Raw genomic sequence first — 14472 nt, forward strand, 5'->3', positions numbered from 1 at the left:
TCATATAGGTAGGTGTCTTTTTCAAAAAAATTAAAAAAAAATTGATAAATTACCCTTTTTTAAGATTGGGAATGATGAACCATCTAGGGCAGTTTTATAAGTTAATCCTTATGGGGCTCCAACCGGATAATGAAACTACCATTGCTTATTTATGGTTACAAATAAGGAACACACTATTCATTATCAGTAAAAAAGAATAACTAGGGGTACTTTTATCATTTAATACATACAGGACATTTGGGTGCCAAATGACAAAAATTATCATACTTTTCCCTCATTACTAAACCTCTCATTATCAGTAAAAAAGAATAACTAGGGGTACTTTTATCATTTAATACATACAGGACATTTGGGTGCCAAATGACAAAAATTATCATACTTTTCCCTCATTACTAAACCTCACCAACAGTGTGTTCTTTATTTATAATTCTAAACAAATAGGGATGTTCTCATCATTTGGAATGAGCCGTATGGAGGCCAATTGCTAAAATACCACTAATTGTTCTTCCGTCCCAACCCTAAACAAGAGCAACTCGAGAACTTTTTAATTATTATATTTTGTTTTTGAGAAGGTACCGAAGCGAAATGATAAAGGAAATAAGTTACTTCATAGTATGAGATTATTTGAGCCCTTTGAATTTTTTATAAAGGCTTTCAACCCCTTAAATAATATTTTCCCCTTTTTGTTTTATTGATCTCCATAGCGACCACATGCTCTCCCACTTCCTAATATCTATGGCTTTCATGTCATGGCCATTTTGCTCTTGGCAATCCAGTCCAAAAATGTAGGTCACTCCATCACTCTATAATTGTTTCAAGCATCACATGTCAATCCATCTTGTCGGACCAACACGATTTGACACCTTCACACATGATCTAACGCTTTCATAGCAAGTATCACACGTGCCTGTCATTATAGAAAGGGTGCGGTTTGTATGGAGCCAAGGCTCTAAACAATCAAAGTAAAGCGTACCTTGATATAGTGGCGAGATATGTGGCTTCAATAGTGGAAATCTTTATGATAGCCTTAAAATATTTTTCATCTTAATTATATAATTTAAAGCTTAAAAAATAGTGTAGATCAAACAAATCTACGAAACTAATCTATGAAAACTAATATATGAAACTAGTCTAGATCAAACTAATCTATGAAACTAGTCTAGATCAAACTAATCAAAATAGTGTAGATCAAATTAATCTATGAAAATCTTGAAAATTGACGGTCCAAAAATGCATTACAAGATGCACTATTTCCAAAACTTGAAATCTATTTTTTTCTCATGTCCATATATCTTAATCTCCAGAGGACCAATTTTAGGATATTTGGGCATCAAAGTAACTTCTTATTGTGAAATTTTGGAGGTGGCCTCTAATTTGATTGTTTAGAGCCTCGACTTTATATAAATTTTTTCTTTATAAAAAAGTTAAGACACTAAATAAATGAGCTTCTAAATTTAAGTAAATAAATTTGTTTCATTAGAGCTAGACCGCATTTCTACATATGCATAAAGTGTAAAGCATTCATCTTGTAGATGGTTGAAGTAGGTGTTCCAAATGTTTGTTTACTATAATTATTATTTATAGTTTTTAAAATTTATTTATTTATTCATATTCATGATCTCAAGGTTAGAGATTACATGTCTTTAAAAATTAAATGTTAAAATCCATCTAAAAAATAGATTTATTTAAAAGCTCATATTTCTACATATGGAGGCTTGGCACTGGGTCCCAAATTTAAAGAGGCAATAAATGTATCAACAAATAGGAGGCTTGGCACTGGGTCCCAAATTTAAAGAGGCAATAAATGTATCAACAAATAGTTGAATTCATAACCCTTTGCTATAAAGCTATAAGCTTTGCTGCCAAAGGTCATAAATCTATGAACTTTCCAGCAATTTAATAGTTTACCCATTTTTAACGATTTCAACTATGGTCCTATATATTTTAAAAGATATTTTGAATTTTGAAGGATACTTTGAAATCGTCACAAGATATATTAATAGGTGAGCTTATATGTGTATTTTGGCTAATTTTCTTATTATTTAATAGAAATATAAAGGGTTTGTCTACAAAAAGACTATTTATCTTTTATACAATAATCACTCTTTGTCTATTAAATTTTTTAAAAAATAAAATCTCGGACTTCATGACTCACTCCGAACCATCCAATTTAAATCTAATGAGAGAGAATGGTTGTGACCTCCTGGTATAAAAGATAAATGGTCTTTTTGTAGACAATCCCAAATATAAATGCATTAATTCCCACAATTATAATTAAATATAAGAACATTAAAAAATAACTTATTGTACATTATGTGAAAAACATTAATTATTTTCTTTACAGATATGTATCTAAGTGTCTCAGTAGAAGGATTGAAAAAGGCAAAAAGCAGGTCCAAAAAGACGTGGTTGGAAGTAGTTAGAAAACATATAAAAACTTATGACCTTACTAAGGATACAACCTTTTAATAGAATAGAATAACAGACTAAGCTAACGTTAATTAATTAATAAAAAGGTATGATGATGATTATGGGAGTCTCTAATTTAGCTCCCTTTGTGGATTTGAGTGAGTCATCTCGATTTGCAAAAGCTATTAAAATCAAGCATCTCTTTCTACCGACATATTGCAAGGCAAACGATTTACATCTTACCCTCTATAGAAGTCAACGGTAAGCAAATTAACAATCTCCATCTAAATTTTCACAAATTTTGGGTAGAAAGGTCAGCTCCATAGGGTGGCAAGGAGCCGGGTCGGCTGGACCTGGACCCAAAAACAATATAGGACCCAAACCCGAATTTGGAACCGAATTCATTGGATCCAGACGCGGACCTGAACCCGGACCCTAAAATATAGTGTGGTACTAGGACCTGGACCCGAAAATATAGTGCGGGACTCGTATCCAACCCAAAAATTAAAGGGTGTGGCATTTACAAGGTTGCAACTTTAAACGATCCAATTAAGGCGCATCACCAAATTTTACCATAATATGTAATTTTAGTGTAAATTTTTTTTCAGGATTATCTAAAAATCTATTTTCATATAAAATTATAAAATTTTAAACTCCAAAAATGGTTAAAATCAACTGGATCTATAAACATATGAAAATCTTTAAAATGGACAGTCTAGATAATGTGTTGCAAGATATACTATTTTTGGGACTCAAAATCTTTTTTTTTTTTTTCATATTCATACATTTTGATGTCGAGATGATCAATTAGAGGGTTTTTCAACATTAAAATAAACCTTTTCTACATTTTAAAGTTGCAACCTTACAGAGACTTTTTCCAAATTTAAAATATTTATGTATTTAATTATATTTCATGTATTGGGACTTGAAAAATATTACCGGATCCAACTGGGACTTGAATATTGTTCGGGTTGCAGATTTGGACCCAAACCCAACCTGTCTAGTCCAATCTTTGGACCCATATGCTGACCCGGATTGGGTCTAGTCCTCAGGTCCCTGGTCGGGCCGGGTCCATTGCCCGCCTCCCCCGTCACACTCTCTACCAACAGAATGCAAGGCAAATGAGTTATATCGCACCATCCATGGAAGTCAAATGTGAGTAAGCAAATTAGCAATCTCTCCATCTCTCTCACAAACCAATAAAAACTTTGGGTTGGTAGGCCACCTAATCTCTCTCCATTGATCATGTCGGTGGGAGGGTGTACGTAGCAGAAATAGGAATTGCAGTAATGATTGGGCAACAATGAGTACCAGTGATGGTTGAATATAAATCTGCCCAAAAAGTTCAGGATGCAGTTGGCATACAATGCATCCGCAGCTGTAGAAGTAAGGTATACCTTCAAATTTTATCATGGTATATAATTTTGATGTAACATGTTCTTAAGATTATCTCAAAATCTATTTTTATATCTAATTATAAAATTTTAAATTTCAAAAATGCTTGAAATTAAGCAGATCTATAAAATATGAAAATCTTGAAAATGGACGGTGTAGATAATATGTTGTAAAATGCACTATTTTTTAGACTTAAAATCTTTTTATTTTTCATTGTCATACATCTCGATGTTGAGAAGATCAATCAAAGCGTATTTCAACATTAAATATGTCTTTTCCGATGGATTTTTGAGGTGCATCCATAGCTATACTTCTAAGGTTGCAACCTTTTATAAACTTCTTCCAAAAGTTAATGCAGGTTAATGTCTGATCTTTATCCTTGAATAGTATACGTTAACTATGTATTTTTATTTTTTTTTGTTGGTTAAGATAGAGGTGATTGCCAAATATGCTGAATATTATTAATCCCAAATATATGTGTGTAATTAATGATGGATCTTCCTATATATTTGACACTTGGACATGCATAGGATTCTGATCATCATCATCATCAAAGCTCTTTCCCACTAAATTGGAGTCGGATGCATCGGATTCTGATATGAAATTACATACTCAAATTAGATTACAAAAATGATAATTTCCCTGGGACTTCAGATACTTATCAATGACAAAAAGTAGCCTTACAAAAGTGCTATTTATCACCTCTGAATAGAACCCCAGATTATCGAACAAAGTAGATCGATGGTCCAGATCTGCAGCCAACCTTAGAATCCAACGGTAGGATGATATACACATGATATTTTCTGTGAGTTCAAAGTTCAACTACAATGTCACATAGTTAATGTTATTCACTTTGAACCCTACTCTCATCACTAGCTTTCACCTTGTCAAGTCTTATATTTCCTCCAACCATGTCTTGCCTTGAGTATATATGAGGCCAAGTGCCTAACAATGGAGAGATTTGCATTTGTCCAAGGGTTTAGAGAGCCCGGGCATCTTCGGCTCTAGACGCCGATGCCCATGGATCAAATGCACCATGACTGTCTCATTGAAAAGCTGTCTGATGACTGTTTGCAGGTCTGAACTTCTTAAGATTTGTGTGAAAAACCTACCGTTTATCAGATCACCATAGTTCCCCACATGAACAATTACCATCTTTGAAATGGTGGAACTGATCGCGATCTTTCAACACAATCTCACGGTCGACGAACTTTGATATCCACTCTGCCATAGAATGGCAATTGCGACAAACTCTAAGGTTCTTCACTACCCGAATGGGCACTCTAGATTGAATGCTTATCAACCCAAAACCAATGGCTAACATCTCACTATGACCACTTGGAATGCACTCCCTCTCTTCATCCACATCATGCATAGAAAAGTCATTCTCCAGAACATGCCCACTCTGTCTCATCTTCTCCATCAACGCCTCCAATTCCCAATAAATCCTCTGTGATCTTGGGTGTGAGACATCTGCAACACCGAATACATGGGCCTTGTTTTGAACCACAATCCAACTGTATGCATGCATAGGCTTCAAACCCAAGTCCATTATCATCTCCCTCAAGCTCGAGACCATGCCCCACTTCCCCATTGAGGCATATATATTGGACAACAGCACATAATTGTTGGAATTATAAGGATCTAACTCGATCAATTGCTCAATCATGCGCTTCCCCATCTGTTTTTTCCGATGCATTCTGCACCCATCGAGTAGAGTGCTTTGTGTTTGCGCACAGTGAACAATGCCATGCTCTTCTATGAAAGCTCGAGCTTCATCGAACAAGTTAGCACGGCAAAGGAGGCTGACCATTGAGATATAGTCCTCAATTTCTGGTTGTTCGATACAATCAAAGAAGAGCTTGCCCTCCTCAACCAAAGCTCCGGCTTTGCAAGCCCGGAGAACAGCAGAGTATGCGACATGATCAGGTTCAATTCCTTCTTCTCTCATCTCATGAAATAAGCTCACCCCAAGTTCTCCTAGACCGTGTAAGCTGCAACCCTCTACCATCACAGTGTATGAGACCACATCGCGCTCACAATTCTTCTCAAAAATCTTTGTTGCATATTCAATGCTCCCTGATTTCGCATACATGTCGACTAGTGCATTATCCACCACCAAATTCTTAGCCAATTCACATTTAGTCACATAGCAATGAATCTCCTTTCCATGTTTGTGAGCCGACACTCTAGCACATGCAGGAAGTATACTTGATATAGATGATGGGTCGGGCCTTATCCCACTAAATAGCATCTTCCGAAACAACTTTAAGCCTTCATTGAAGCTCCCATTCTTCACATACCCATTAATCATAGCAGTCCAAGTAACAACATCCTTAACCTCTATTTGATTGAATACTTCTCGAGCAAAATCCATGAATCTGCAATCCAAATACATTGACAAAAGCGCGTTACCAACCAACAAATCTCCTTGGAACCCAATTTTCTTCACATACTCATGAATCAAATTGCATTTAGAAGGAGAACTTGAGCGCGCGCATGCTCTGATCACTGTAACTAAGGTTACAGGATCAACCTTGAAGCCGGAAGCTTCCATTTCAAAAAATGTTTGTAAACCAAATTGTGGGTTATCACCATTAGCATGAAATCCAAGCAAAATGGTCCAAGCAATAGAGTTTCTTTGAGGCATTTCATCAAGTACATGACGAGCAATTTCAATACTATCCAATTCACCATACATTCCAATAAGCGCAGTGCATACAAAATTATCGGACGCAAAACCAAGCTTTGTTAACTGAGTGTGGACTTGTTTGCCCAAGAACAAGTGATTTGAATGTCGACAAGTTGTTAAGACGCATGGGAATGTGAAATTGTCAAAAGGGGTGCCATTGAGGAGCATTTGGTGGTAGAGAGAGAGAGCAGTGCGATAATTTTTGGCTTCGAAGTGGGCTCGAATGAGGCTGTTGCAGGCGAAGGTGTTTCTTTGAGCCATTCCACCCAACAGTTGGTGGAAGCGGATGTTGGGCATTTCGATTGCGGCCATTGCAGCCAATTATGCTCGCTCCCTTTTCTCTCTCTCTATATATATATATATTTTAAAATAAGGAAAAAAAATTGGTATTGTACCATTCACCTTTGTTGTAACTTCATATTATTCACCTAAAAAATCCTCCAAAAGACCCGACATTGGAGAACAATCCGGTTGATCATCTCGACCTCCAGATCCATCCTATTTTTAAAATTTAAAATTTATATTTAAAAATCTAGTTTTTTCAAATCATTTTCGACATCTGACTTGTAGAGAAGCTCTACAGGTCCGCTTTACTTTTACAGTATGCGGCGGTCACCTTATAGAAACCTGACCCTTCAAATGATACTGTTTGCATCGGAAACGGGCCGGACCATTAATAAGGAATGGTCTCTTTCTATTTCCTCCTAATTTATGAGTGGAAAAAGTTTATATAAATTTGCAACCTTAAAAATGTAGAAGTATGGATGCACCTCAAAAATACATGGGAAAAAGTTATTTTAATGTTGAAAAACATTGTGATTGACCATCACCACGGCGAGATATATGGCTATGAAAAATAAAAATATTTGAGTTTTAAAAATAGTGCATCTTGCACCATATTATCAACACCATCCATTTTCAAGATTTTCATATGTTTATAGATCTACTTGATTTTAACCATTTTTGAAGTTTAAAATTTTATAATTAGATATAAAAATAGATTTTGAAATAATCCTAATAACATTTTACATCAAAGTTATATATTATGATAAAATTTGAAAGTGCACGTTAGTTGGATTGTTTAAGATTGCAACATTATGGAAACCATAAATATATATATATATATATATATATATATATATATATATATATATAAACAGAGAAGGGTAGTAGGAATGAAATGTAAGACATCCTAGTTTTGCACCCTGATTACCTACCCTTGAGCTCATTCCTAAGCTACTGATTTTTTTTTAAAAAAAAAAAAACCTAAAATGCGCACTCTGGAAGTGCTTGAAAAATATTATGTCATATGATTTAATAGAGACCGTCCATTAGTTGTATGATTCTCTTGGTGTTAGGATAACTCAAATATCACTTCTCCAAACTACTAATTTGGTGATATTAACGTGTACTCCAATTTTTTTTTATATAAAAATAATTGTTACATAAAAACTGCGCTTCGTGATATAAAGGAAATAGAGGACCACACAAACTGGGCCTTAAGGTTTGTCGAGTAGCAGCCTCGCTTTTGAGATCAAGTACAGTTTTTTAAATAGTCATATCCTAAACACATTCTAAACATTAATCTGAAAAATAAATGAAAAAATTCTGAACCTTCAAAAAAAAATCAATTATTTATACTTTTTTTTAGACCATTCACTTTAATTCTTAATAGATCATTAGATCGGTGCAATTTCTTGAAACTACAAATTCATCAATCAAATGTGAAAATGTATTTCCAATGATTTAGGATGTGTTTCATATCCTAAATCCATGAGAAAATAAGGAAACACACTATTAAACTTTTCCCCTATACATCAACTATGGACGAGCACTCTGATGGCTACCTTCTGTGATTCCTCGAATCCGAGTTCCATCTAGGTTGTCGTACTTATTTTGTAATGTTTTTATCATCCACTGCTAAAACTCCCAGACCCATGCCCAATTTCCAAAAGGAGCACAATTCCTAAAAGAAAAGTTCCATTAGGATCTGAACCTAGATTACTAGATTCGAACATACTTGGCTATCTATTAGAGAAAAGTATATAAAGAGATCATTTATTTTGGACCCGGTTTTTACGAATCCCCCGACTCATTATTCTCATGCAGATCCATGATCTACACTGTGATGATCGTAAATATAAAAAAAAGAACATAAAATAAAATTTTTAAAACATTTTTAAAAAAATTTCCAATCCATGGGATAGGAAACTTTAGTTGTGAACGTTTGTGAGTCAACCGGCTAGTGAATCCGCTGACTCATAAAACACCAATTTTTTTTTTTTTTTTTTACTTTCACCCCTTTTTTTTTTTTACTTTTAATACAAAAAAGTCAAAATCACTCTTGCCGTTAGATTTTAAATTGAGTAATTCTAAATGTGTCATTAACTAGACTCAAAATTCAAAACAAAATTTCATGACCCAATCCAAACCATCGAATTTAACGTCTAATAACTACAAGTAACTGTAACCTCCATGTTACAATGATAAATGGTCTCATGGTATACAACCCCATCTATTATAGCAAGGTGTTATCTGCCCTTCTTCTAGCCGGCCATCATTTTGTTCACCGTTTTCCCTCTCAAACACTTCATAATCAAACAACACTAACACCCCAAGTGAGAAACTAATTACACAAAACCCTACTCTACATTTTTTCCTCCAAACATTCCAACACTTACGAGGTTTGAGGGCCACACAATAACATTCATTATCTTCAAGGAAAAGATTATCAGATCATCTACTTTTAATACAATGGCTCACAATCACTACTACCCCTCAGATTTGAAATTTGAGCAAGACTTAACTTGTAAAAAGCTCAAAAAGAGCAAAGAATAGACTCATTTGAAATTTTTGACTAAGACTGTACCGGTAAAAAGCTAAAAAAGAGTAAAAAATAGACTCCAAAAACCATGGATAGAAATAATGATAAAAGAGATAAGACTTACGGCTTTAGTGAAGATATAACCCTTGATAGAGCAAAATAACGAACAAAGATTCATGTACCTGACCTCAAATAATTAAAAAAAAACCTTGATGATAAAGCCACAACTATTTTTTGCTTCCAAGGCTAAAATAAATGTTCACATACAAATGTTGGCCTTCTTTGTGCTGGTGCACAACAAAGGGTATAATAATAGGACCTCTCAAAAAAGCCCCCAATGCATATTTTGGGCATCGCCTAAAAGCTACCACCTTTTGGCTAGCATCCAAACACGGCCTTATTTGACCTGTTAATTCATGATAACATGCCACCTTCATTGTTACTTGTCGTGTTTGTTAGTTGGGCTTGAAACCATATATTTTTAGTACAAGATCATAATCAATTTTAATCATTAGATGTAAAATCCAATAAATGAAAGTGTAGCACAACATTCAAAAAATTTTATATTAGATTTATTGCTCAAACGACATATTCTCAATATCCCAATTTCAAATCTAACGGTCAATGATGATTACGACCTCCTTGTAACAAAAACAAATGGTCTCATTATATACATTTCATTGTTATAAAAACCTTTTGTTATGCACATCCTATCATTATTACATAAAAAAATCACCACAGAGACAATCCACATTAGCACACAACACATTTCCATCCCTTGTGTACAACCTCTTGCATATGAACTAGGAACAGTGTTTCTTGGACAACTGACGTTCACAATTTTTGAAAGTTCAGAGGGCCTTGACTTGAAGAGTGATGCAACTTATCAGTATGATTATTGTGTATACATAAAATATTGCATTTTCTTAGTTCAACACTACCTGTTTAAATCTATCATGAGCCCATTTACAGTTTCTTTTTATTACACACAAAACATTTTTCCACCATCCCCAGAGGCATTAGGGCATTTGTTTCCACCTCAATTTGGCACGCACATATCTCTTGGTCCTAGCAAAGGATATTGTGAAACAATTTCAAAAATATCCTTAAAAATATTTTTTTGGGATAAAGAGAACACATGGAACATAGGATACGTCCATTCTAAGATAAACAATGATTTTGAACTTTTGAAGGTGCGAGATGTGATTACCATGAGTTGCGCTTTTTAGTCTCACCAAAAAAAAAATCGAAAAACTTTGTTGAAAAGTAAATTACAAAAGAAAATACTTACTCATAAATGATGTGTCACAGTGCTCTTCCATCCTTGATTCATAAACATAAACAATAACATTGAAATGAGCAATAAAACAAAAACTAAATTATAAATCAAAATAAAATATTCTAAACAAAATAAAACAAGCTTTTAGAAGCCTGTGTAAAATTCTATATACAAATTGCGTGAAAAGTAAGGGATAACCGGTAACGAACCTGAAGTTTCAGGATTATTAAGTGAAGTTAAATGCTCCTTAAAAGAAGCTGCTGCTGCTTCCCTGTCCTCTGTGCGCCCAAGCATGTTATAGACCATGGCCATCAAGTAGAACGCTTCAGCAGCTAATTCATGATACTGCAAGATATCAACAACATGATACATCACCAAACATGTCACTACATACATACATAAGTACATGCATACATACATATACTATCACAAATACATAGGTCCGAGTCCAATGGCTGCGTCAGATTCTCCTGAACAATGAATCACTGAATTGAAACTAAACTCTGGGTCAATTGTAATACTATCTCAAAGTCATGAGCAGTATGGCAACAAATATTGAAAAAAACAAGAACAAAGAGAGACATTATTTAAGAACATGTTTACAACAGTAGAAGTTTAAGATTCACCTCTAAAATTTGGAGTTCATCTGCGGCTTGGCCCAGAGGATCTAGTACAACACCCGGATCTGCAAAAAATGAATGGGGCAAGCCAAACAATCATATAAAAATAATACATCTTTTCTCCGTAATGATTGAAAGTAAAGGAATCAGATACACACACGCACATGCACGCGTGCATGCGCACACACATCCACAGAGATAGACTATGATTTTCTGTTTTTGCACATGAAAGTAATTGCATTGTACTTTGGAAATGGCAAACAGCGAAAATTTCAAGAAAGTGAACGGGTTAACTCTGAAGAAACAATGGATATCAAGTTGAGGGGCTAATTTTGAAACGTATGTTAAAAGTTCTTGCCAAGCCTCAATTTTTTTTGCTTTTTCCAAGTAAATGATACTAAAACAATAAACCAAGTCAGTGAACAACTAAATACGATTAGATTACAAGGTTGAACCACACATGACTCATAATCTATACCCATTTCATTTTCTAAAACAGCCATAGGACAAGCAATAACTTATTTAATATACCATTTTTAGGGTGTTGTTCAGTGCAGCAAAAAGGGTAGCCTCCCTTCCTTAATCACATTACCCAACTCAGCCCTTGACATGTCACCACAACCCATTCTCAAGGCATTAGCAGGACCATACCCTCTCCCCCAGCAGTTCCTGGGCCCAGGTTTCCCTGGACAGCTCCCAATTCCGTATATCCAGAGACCGTTTCTGTCAACCCATTCTTTCATTTTCCCAGGATCAGTCTTGCACCACTCTTCACTCCTCTCTATGGTGGTCCAGTGTTCTCCTATTCAGACTGTCTCTCTATCTCCCATTTTGAGGTACCATCTACATCTTTGATTGGGCCGCTTCTCTTCCAATCTTGCAGAGCATGGAACCTCTTCCCTCTGGTTTGCAACGCCCTGCCTCTGCTAACCCTTCCCTTTCCAGCTCTCCTTACCACCCCAGGTCTACAGTGTACACAAACCCCCGCTTCCCCACTCCCCCTCCCCCCCATGCCACAGTTATGACCACACAAGAGTGTGAACAGGGATCAGTTGCTGGTAACCATGAGGATCAACCCCTAGCCCACCAACCAAAAAAGGGAAAAAAAAAACCCCAAAAAAAACACCAAAACTGGTGTTTGCAATGGAGAAGAGTACCAAATGGAGCAGGGGCTGATCTCTCAGCTAGCAGGCTCCCCCTCGAAACCACCCAACCAGTGCCTTCTGCCTTTCCCTCATTGTCCTTGTGCCCCAAAACTCAGAGATGACTCTTTTTACCCTGAGATAATTATCATGGATGAACTCGATTGAAGAATCAGATGCAGAATCATTCCACTCAGTGGACTCGGAGGGGATAAAAAATATAGACAATGCCCAGGGAGACATCCACAACGTCCAGAAAGCAATGGGTTTCCAGCTTGATGGTCCTCAAGGGAACTTCAAAGACATTTTCTCTGCAGACACCAACATGAGGGCTCAGGTAAGAGTCTCAGGCAAAGGGAAGAGAGAGGTCCACAACCTCGCTTTTGGTATCTCATGTGAGAAAGAAGTCCCTCTGCCTCCCCCCGCCTCTGCCTACAACCTAGTCCCCAACATTCCCTCAGGGCTGGTGTCCACCTCTTATCTTTCTAAATGAAACTCTTAGTGTGGAACATTCGGAGTCTGGGAGACCCCCGCAAGCACAGCAATCTGCGATTTTTGCCATAAGCACAGCAACATCCCTGATTTGCTTGTGATTGGTGAAAACCAAACAACCCCCCACCAATCTATCTCGGGTTCGAAGCATCTGTGGTCGTAGGCCCTGCCAGTGGACTCCTCGAGGCCCTTGGTGCTTCAGGGGGCAGTTCGGTCATCTGAAAGCCTACCCTTCATTCTCTCAATTTCCCACATTGCCTCTTTCTCAGTCACCCTTGGCCTCTAGAGAATCTCAGACAGACTTTCCTCGAAAGTTTTGGCTGTCTATGGGTCCTAACTTCCTTTCCCTCAGAGAGGCCAACTCTGAGAAGAAATGGATAAGGTTGCCCCTCTTCCACCTGCTCCATGGTATCTAGGGGGTGACTTGAATCTAACCATATGGACTTTTGATAGAAACAGCAACTGCAATATTTCCACCTGTATGTTCAATTTCTCGAACTTCATTTCAAGGAATTGCCAATCGAAATCCTCCTGAATGGCTCATGTTTCACCTGGCCCAACCACTCAGCCTCCCCTCATCTCTCTAAACTTGACAGATTTCAACCGAGTCAGATGATACATTCCCAGGGACCCTCGCTTTAGCCCTTCCAAAACCTACTTCTGATCACGGACCTATCCTACCAGACACCACCCCTTTTCTGCCAACCTTTAAACCTGAGCTCTCGGCGAGAGGAACCCAACATTGCAAACTTGGTTAGAGAATGATAGAACTCCTCCTCTGTCCTCGGTTGGGCAGGTTTTCATCTGCAAAGAAAATTGAAGTTGCTCAAAGCATCTGTGAAGGTATGGAATACGACTCTCTCGGGGAACTTTGGCCTAGTTAGAACCTCACTGTTGGCTATCATAAACAACCTCGACTCCTTAGAGGAAATTAGAGCCCTCTCCAAAGCTGAAATAGACGACTGTTTCAAAGGCAAAATGGACAACCAATCCATTCTCAAAACAGAAGAAATTTCTTTGGTTCCAGCATTCCCAGGTGGAAATGGTTAAAATTTGGAGAACAAAACACAGCTTTCTTCGATAAAATTGCAAACTGTAGAAGGCATTCTAATACTCTCTCAGATATGAGATAGCCCCAACCTCCTTAATCAAGCCCTTGATATACATACATATATATATATATATTTTATACTGTTAACTGTAGTGTTGCGAGAGAGAAAAATACAAGGGTATGGCAGAGATGACCCACAAGTTAGGCTACGTGCCCAAAAACGAATTAGAGTACGATATAAAAAGAACGATTGTGGAATCTTCCAAAACCTCCTCTGCTGAGGATCTCATAAGACCCAAAATGGTCGACCCTTCCTTTGCCTCTCTGCCTCTAAGCAGGATTGGTTAAAAAGACCTTTCTCTGAGGAAGAAATCCTGCTGGCCATCAAGAAACTGGGCCAAGACAAGGCTGCTGGACCAGATAGCTTGCCTTCCTGGTTGACGTATTTAGCAATTTCTTGAATACTTTGGGTCGATATATTTGCATCTTCGTCCATGAATTTCACCATATATGTATCGTCCACAGTGCTATGAACACCACCTCTGTGGCCCTTGCCCTAAACGTCAAA

The 14472-nt window shown here is 36.8% G+C and overlaps 2 protein-coding genes across 10 annotated transcripts in view; both read right to left on the reverse strand.

The window, feature by feature from the left end:
• Positions 1–4363: 4363 nt before the first annotated feature.
• On the reverse strand, positions 4364–7260 carry LOC18443135 (pentatricopeptide repeat-containing protein At3g12770). The gene has a single exon (XM_088857621.1). The coding sequence runs from the start codon at positions 6806–6808 to the stop codon at positions 4928–4930; it is 1881 nt and encodes a 626-aa protein (XP_088713747.1). The 5' UTR covers positions 6809–7260; the 3' UTR covers positions 4364–4927.
• LOC18443136 (anaphase-promoting complex subunit) overlaps positions 4364–14472 on the reverse strand; it is a 46861-nt gene continuing 36752 nt past the window's right edge. For 3 of the 9 annotated variants that reach the window (XR_016048955.1, XM_088857615.1, XM_088857619.1), the window contains exons 19-22: positions 11226–11284; positions 10809–10944; positions 10612–10643; positions 9966–10388 (exon numbers count right to left, since the gene is read on the reverse strand). Coding sequence is in view for 8 of the 9 variants with exons in the window: in XM_088857615.1 (XP_088713741.1) it covers positions 10612–10643; positions 10809–10944; positions 11226–11284 (227 nt within the window). In the remaining variant the exon portion in view is untranslated. Of the gene's footprint in view, positions 6186–9447; positions 9727–9965; positions 10389–10611; positions 10644–10808; positions 10945–11225; positions 11294–14472 lie in introns of those variants that run through there. The other 6 variants (XM_088857617.1, XM_088857620.1, XM_088857612.1 and 3 more) reach the window with 4 other exon arrangements.

Source organism: Amborella trichopoda, chromosome 2 (assembly GCF_054954075.1).
Source record: "Amborella trichopoda isolate Santa Cruz 75 chromosome 2, AtrichopodaSantaCruz75HAP2 v2.0, whole genome shotgun sequence".
Taxonomy (NCBI): Eukaryota; Viridiplantae; Streptophyta; class Magnoliopsida; order Amborellales; family Amborellaceae; genus Amborella; species Amborella trichopoda.